Source organism: Ciconia boyciana, chromosome 11 (genome assembly GCF_034638445.1).
Source record: "Ciconia boyciana chromosome 11, ASM3463844v1, whole genome shotgun sequence".
NCBI lineage: Eukaryota > Metazoa > Chordata > Aves > Ciconiiformes > Ciconiidae > Ciconia > Ciconia boyciana.
In genome coordinates, this window is record NC_132944.1 from 2,911,596 (window position 1) to 2,919,062 (window position 7,467).

Below are 7,467 nucleotides of genomic sequence, written 5' to 3' on the forward strand. Positions count from 1 at the left end.
ATGTTCTTTAATTGTACCAGAGGTATTCTTTATTATAATCATCATAATTTTTAGACCAATTTTCAGGGATTTTGTTTAGGTTGCTGTTTCACATATTAATACATTTTAAAGTCAGAAAAGGCAATTGTCATGATCAAGAGGACAGACTTCTTGATAACTCGAAGTAGCCCTTGGGTGAGCATGTTTCAGCAGTGTACACCAATAACTGTAGCTGACTTAATGTGCTGCTTTTTTATTTCCTCAGAGATCACCTCAATTACCATCCATTTTGGCTACAATTGCTGTTGCATATCACAACAGAAAAAGGATCATAATGGCTGTGAATCTGAGCAATTGTTTGTGAAAGGCCATTGGATTAGAGCATATGTTTCAAAAGATGCTGCTTTGCAGTCCAACAGAAGGCATATTTTGCTACTTGTGCAGATACGGCTCCTGCAGTGAAAAAGTTGTCTGAATTCTGGAATGAACTTTGCTGCTTCTATATTCTCTCTCTGTATTTTGCCTTTTTTTCTCCTAGGTTTGAGTTCTCCAATTGCAGTTTTTCCTGCATGCTACTTGAGACCAAAGTGAACTAATCTCTGAACCTTGTATGATACATTGAAATAGACTGAATTTAAGTTTATTCCTTTAACACGTTTTTCCAATTTATTAAAATGCAGAGATATTAGGGCTTCATTTAATATTGAATACTTTAAATACAACTATTGACATTCAAGTGTTTAATTCAGAGAAATAAAACTGACAGAGGATAATAATACTTTGCATTTAGTTAGTGTATTATATCCAAAATTTATGAGCATCATGCAAACATTATCTTAGGTGTTGCATTGTTACTTGTCATAATCACTTTACGAAATAGGCACATGTGGCACAGAGGGACTCCAAGTAGCTCAAGATCATTAATTAAGAGCATAGGATTCAGAATTTTTCCTCCAACCATTAAACTACCATTTTTTGCTTTTGATGTACTGAAGATATTACACAGAACATCCCTTCAACTCATCCCACCAAAGTCTTGACAGTACTCAGTTGAAGGAGTTCCAGTTCCATCAAAACTTTGTTGTTAAGCTAACTGAGCAATTTCAGAAGCAAGAAAACATTCAGGAAGTGGTAAATTCATCAGCACAACAAAATGAATGGGAGGACATGCTTTTTACATTGAACCTTCAGGATCCTCTCTAATCATCCTTCCCAAAATGTTAAATCAGTGGCTGAGCAAGTGAATGCTCAAAGCTGGCAGAGTGAACCTTAGCTGCAACCTTCTCTGCCAAGGCTGCCTCCCAGCTTTTCCAGATGAAGCTGTTTTTACAGATGCTTGTCATTCAACTTGTGGACGAGGCCCTGAGCAACATGATGTAATGTCAAAGCCAGCCCAGCTTTGAGTTGTAGGTTGTACTTGGATGTCTTCCTGAGATCTCTTCCAACCTAAAGTATTCTATTATTGTGTGTTTCTCCTGAAATATTTTACAGTATTTACAGCATGATTTATAAAATGCAGTTAAATATAAAGGACAGAAAAGGTAAACATACTTAATGTATTTTATTTTCTGTTTTGCAAGCTTGAGTTGTTGCTCATGAGTTTGCCTCATTATAGTAGGAAGAGTTTGCCTACTACAAGATAAGGATATATGGATTAGTATTGCCACTGCATGCTTGGGTTATTTGCCAACTTGTAGGAAGAAGAAAATATGTGTAGTCTGTAATCAACTATATTCTGTAAGTCTAGAAACAACAGCATACCCTTCTTGAATAGATAGTGATAGTATATTGAGTATGGAAAGTCTTAGCCAAATTTCTAGGACATAAAAATACTTTTTTTTTTCCAGTGAAGTTAACATGTACAGGTATAAATGAAGCAAGCGTGATATCAAAGAGATATGGTAGGTTACAGTATGACTTGACATTTCAAAAAGGTTTATGATTTGATGGAATCTATAAATAAATAGGGTAGATTTTTTTAAACAGTTGAAGCTTTTTTCTTTGACTATGCAAAGTACCTCCTCTTGCAGATCTCTCCTCACAAGCAATGTGTTCCCGTGTTTAATGGAGTAAGTTGAAAGAGAAAAATATATTTTGCCAATCACAGAAACCTTATTCTGTTTCTTCCTTTTCTGTAGCTGAACAATTTATAATCACTGAAGATCTCTATCTGTATCTCCAGTTTCTGTTCTACATGATGAAAGAGGTAATCTCAAATTGTAAAATGTGTACAACAGCGTAACAGTTCTGAGATTGCCCCTGAGTTTTTCAGATTCCTGATGTGAATTAGTTCTTCTTCAAATGTGTTAAAGCTGTTAATTACACGTTTCCCACTTTTACTAACACTTGTTTATAAATTACAGTTTTCCAAAGTCTTCTACTTTATCCATGGTGTTTGTCTTTGAAACTGGAACATTTTGTTTGGTTGAACTCTTGAGCTGCTTTTTAGCTCAAAAAAATCAGACCAGCATCAGTGAATGTGAAGGATCTTTTTGAATGTCTTCTTGAAATTCTGGTTACAAAGAGGATACAGGAATGGATTTAAGGTGGAGTTCACATAGCCAAGCCATACAGTGAACATGTGTAATTTCGAAAATTGTTTATGGCTATGGAAAGCTGTTACCATAAATAATATGAAATAGGGAATCCAGCACAGCATAAAGGCTGCCATTATGACCCCTAACTGCTTAGCTGCTTTCTTCTCCCTGTTCCCATGCAGTCCTTGAATATGCCGTCTGGAATGGGTGTGCAGACTTTGCCAGGTTTTCCTCACGTCAGTCAGTCCTCTGAAATCCCTGTTCTCAGTCTTTTCCTGAGGACTGCAGGCTCTTTCAGGGCTAGGACTGGAGTTCTCTTTACAGGGTACCTCCTCTGTGAAAGTATGGTTGTCTGATGCATCGCTTAAGTCACTGTCTTGTGAGCAAGGCTCCTCTTCATTTTCGTTGTCTTTCGTTACGCACACGCACTTCTTTCCTGCTTTATCCAGGCCTGGCTCAGACTGGTCAGCGGTGAGAGGAAAACAGCTCCATTTAAGGACTTTCCTATTACTCTTGCTAACTAATGCCTTTGAAGGCTTGTCAGGATTACTGAAATGAAGCTCTGCCTCCGTAGTTTTGGGCTGAGGGGAGGTTTGCTTGTCTTTGGGAGGGGTGTTCTCATCTAAGATTTGCTTCTGGAGGGAAATATTTTGCTCATCCTTCGTCTTACAATGATGTATGGGGGTTTTTTCTGAGAAAGACCGATATGATCCATCGATGAGCTCTCGGTGCTGACAGTGTTTTCGAACAGCTCTGAATATTTTATAGTAGAACCATAACATCATGATAGAGGGTAGGTAGAAATTGACAATGGCTGTCAACACTTTAAACCAGGGGACTTTAGAGAATTCAGTTTCACACTCATTTTCCTTTACTTCCCTTTGTCCATTGTTAGCAAAAACATGCCATCCTAGGATTGGAATGACCCATGTGAAAGAGAGCAACCAAACCCCCAAAATCATTAGCGATGCTCTCGTTTTTGTTCTGTATTTGAGATATTTCAGTGGTTGCTGAACTGAACGATAACGGTCAATGCACAGTATGAAGAGATTGAAAATGGATGCAGTACTGGCCACATAGTCCATTGACAGCCAGAACAAACAGGCTGGTAAGCCTAGAGTCCACGCAGAACTTAGGAGATAAACAATATTCAGGGGCATAACAGCTGCACCAACTATAAGATCTGCAATAGAGAGGCTGACAATGTGTAAATTGCCAACTGTTTGCAGCTTCTTTTCAGTTTTCACAGCACAGAGTACTAATATATTCATGACAATAGTGATCAGTGAAATGCTTCCCAGGAACAGACCTAGAAGAGCTGGGTGAGGGATAGTCGAGTTCTCTGTTGTGTTTTTTGACATCTTTTGCACAAGAACACAGAACGAAAATCAGAGATGATGTCCAGGCCTTGGAAATTCAGTCTTGGCTTGCATTCCAGGATGAAAACGTGTTGGATTGCTTTGTGATTTTTATTTCCAGAGCTACAGAAAAGAAATACGCCCAATCACTGTAGTACTAAAATAAAGTAATAACACTAATCTGTGCTTCAGCTTAGCACTGTCCCTTTAGGACTTTCCCAAATAATTCATTTTTACAACATTTTACACATGGGTAATTTAAGATGTGTTCTATGAAAAGTACTGGAGCAAGCTCCATGAACCAGTCCAAAATGGTTTGCAGAGGTGTTTCATGGGGCTTCATAGAATTCTGACCCCAGAACCTGGAGAAGAGATTTCAGTCCTCACTGTTTGAATTTCTTATATCTCATTAAATAGCCGATCATGAACCATAACATAAACTACATATTGGCAAACCAATTTAAAGTGTGTTAATAAAAAGCAAATTAACATGTTTTGTACTAAATAGTTTTAAACAAACCAGTGATTATTGTCAAACTACATCTTAATAGTTTGAGAATACAGCAGTTGGATTTAATTATCCACCAATAATAGGGTATCATAGGATGTCAAGTGACAAGGTGTTCCAAACAATAAAAAGACTCCAGCCAGCACAGACCTTTAGCTGATACAGAGTCTCAAATAACTCCCAAGGTTGCAGCCAGTGCCTATGTTTTCACTGGTAAGCAGTCGTTCAAAGTATAGGTGATGAGTAATCTCTTGCTACCCAGTTTAGGCTTACACAGATTTCAAACTTTTAAAAATGGCAGCCCTGTTTTATTTCAAATACAAACTAATAAAAGTTCAGGGAAAATAATAGGATTTTTCAGGATTAATAAGCATCTTGCAGACTCTCAAATGTATATAAATATAGGGTCTTTTAGGCTGAAGTTTACAAGTCGTTCAGGTGCCTGAGAATCATATGCAAGAACTGTTCTCCAATAACTTGGGGAAGCCACGTCACTCCTGCGTGCTTGCTGTTGCTGTTTGCTGCATTAAAGTGGAAAGTAAACTGGAAATAAGAGGAGTTGAGACTGAACACATAGCAAACCTTTCCTTTATGCCTAAGTTGTTTTTTTCTTTTATAATTAATCTTTTATCAAATGAGCTATCTTTATTTGCTTAGAACTTTGGCATGAGCCGTGTGTAGAGCCTTCAGAATGAAAATTCTTTAAAATATTCTATATCCCCATGATTAGAATGCCTAGGAATTCCAGTACATGCACTGCACTTAAAAAAACAAAAGGACAACCTACTAAACAGTCACCATGGCATATACAAAACCCATTTTTACAGTGGGCCACATTTGCCCAGTTAGGCTTGTTTTCTACTCACATTCATTTCTACATACTGTTTTGCAGGTGTTACTAAAGAGTGGCAGATTTCATTTGTACAGACACAGTGGTGTGTAGCTTTATGGTGACTTGACCTGCATTGGGAAACAACTATAGATGCATACTTCACTTGTGAACGTAGAGGTTCTATATTGAGATCATAGGCCTTAATTGTAAAATGTGTTATTTCTTCCATTTCCTAGCACAAGCATAGTAACTCAAATATTGGCAATAAAAGGGGCAAGGATAGAAGGGAGGGAATGTAGAGGTAAGAAAAGCACCTTTTCAAAGTTGAGTAGATATGCTATTCCATTATCTAGAAATTCTCTGTGCCTTTGGTATATCTTCTGCTTCCCAACTGCTAACTTCATGAGTTGATCTAAAGTCCAAAAAATGATTAAAATATTAAGTCTTGGAGCATATGATCAGTTGACCAATTCTGTCTCCAGGATATATAAGAAAAATGCTGTGAGAGTGATACATATTTCCTGCCATTTTTCTCTTATAGTGCTTGGCTGAGATTATGTTCTGATAAATCTCTTAAAGCAAGGAGGAAGGAAATTGTGACTGTAGACTCAAAGTATTTACACAACTAACATGGAGAGATACCGTGGGACTTCTCATCCTTGTTATTCTAAAAATGGTCAAAACAATACAATGCAATAGATTATTCAATGTTAATTTCATGCTAACTTTATCCCTTTCTTATTCCAGTAATCAGGGTTGAAGCTAAAATGGTTGTGTGCTTTCTTAGAAGTCAAAATTCTTTCTTCCTTAAGCTTTACTTACGAGTGCCTGGTATTATGAAAGACGCAAGCTTGGTAGCAGTGGCATCCACAGGCAGAGGAAATACATACACTGTGGAGTATGAGCTCAAGAGCTGTATTCTGTAATTCTGTATTCTGTACAGTCTTCAGGTTCTGCCATGTATAGTTCTTCAGCGACAGCTAGTCACAGATGTCAGAAGATCAGAGAGGCCTCAAGCACCTCCTATTTGAGAACAAGAACAGAAGTTACTCCACAGATCTTAAACCAACATGTCTGGGGACGGGAAATGGTTATATCCCGGTCTGTCATTGTCTTTCTTTCCATAGCTATACACTGTAACCTCTCTGCTGGAGTTAAGTATATGGGGCACAGTCAAGTCAAGAAGTTAATGTTAATTGCTTAAGAGACCTCATAAAGAAATTACTAATCTTCACCCCCCCATATTTTCATTTAAACTTTTGGCAAAATAAGGGGAGAGAAGGCAACTTTAACTGAGTCTTCAACAGAAAGAATAACAGCAAAGAAAGGTATCTGGTTAGACAGCACTCCTCGGTTATTTATGAACTGCATATGGAAGAAAGCATAGAGCAGGATACAGTAAATGGTGTTGACTGCTTCCCAGACTTTCTCTTTAGCACTGCTGTGGTGAGATAGGGTAGGATTTAGGAAGCAGCCTGCAGAGCTTGATCTGGATTTAGGAGTACTTTTGCTCCAAAGAACGCACAAAGGTCTAGTTTTTCTACTCATGCTCCATTTTTATTCAAGTGTCTTTTATTAAATGAAAAAGCTTGATTACTTTTCTGTTTTGGAAGAGCTTATACAGGCTATAAAAATCCAAGAATTTTGTCAGGAGATGCAAATCCTTTGAGAATGCCAAGAACAAGAAAAATTCAGGGTAATGCATTTGCTTTTTTAAAAATGCACATGCTAACCAGTACTCCATATTTATAATAATTCTGTCTTATAATGTAATTTTCATGACAATGTCATCTGAGCAGTTCATAGTCCCTGATGGATTTTATCTTCTCTGCTTTATAGAGAACTGGCCATGTACTATTAAGTTTTAAAGTGAAATTGAGGAACAGGTCAAAGTGATCTGCTAAACATCATACAGTAATGTTAGATCTAAAACCAGCCAAGGCTCCCTTGCTCTCCAAACAGTGTCCTGACTACTATACTGACTTTTTCTGTCTAGACTTCAGGTCTGTATTCATTCAGACACCCTAGACAAGCAATGTTGATTTAGAAATTAAATATTTTTAATAAACATTAATGCAGTGCAAGCAACTTAGTCTGGCTTTGACCTTCTGACGTCTTCCACTGCAATAAGTCTGCTTACACGATAGGGTCTAATGTGGCTGGAGTGGGACTATACCCAGTAACAAACGTCTACAGTATTAATCGCTGCAATGGGCTTGCAAGAACCATTTGCCTTAGTCTAGAGTGAGTAGA

At 37.6% G+C, this 7,467-nt stretch overlaps 1 protein-coding gene across 4 annotated transcripts; it reads right to left on the minus strand.

Moving 5' to 3' along the window:
* Positions 1-718: 718 nt before the first annotated feature.
* On the minus strand, positions 719-6,226 carry HRH1 (histamine receptor H1). 4 transcript variants are annotated; one of them, XM_072876404.1, is made up of 3 exons: positions 6,037-6,226; positions 5,529-5,626; positions 719-3,997 (listed from the first exon to the last, which is right to left on the minus strand). In XM_072876404.1, exon 3 carries the CDS (start codon positions 3,875-3,877, stop codon positions 2,450-2,452), a length of 1,428 nt encoding a protein of 475 aa, XP_072732505.1. In that variant the 5' UTR covers positions 3,878-3,997; positions 5,529-5,626; positions 6,037-6,226; the 3' UTR covers positions 719-2,449. The 4 variants fall into 4 exon arrangements, with proteins under 4 accessions (XP_072732505.1, XP_072732508.1, XP_072732507.1 ...); XM_072876407.1 differs by having other exon boundaries at positions 6,105-6,202; XM_072876406.1 differs by lacking the exon at positions 5,529-5,626.
* Between the last annotated feature and the right edge of the window lie 1,241 nt (positions 6,227-7,467).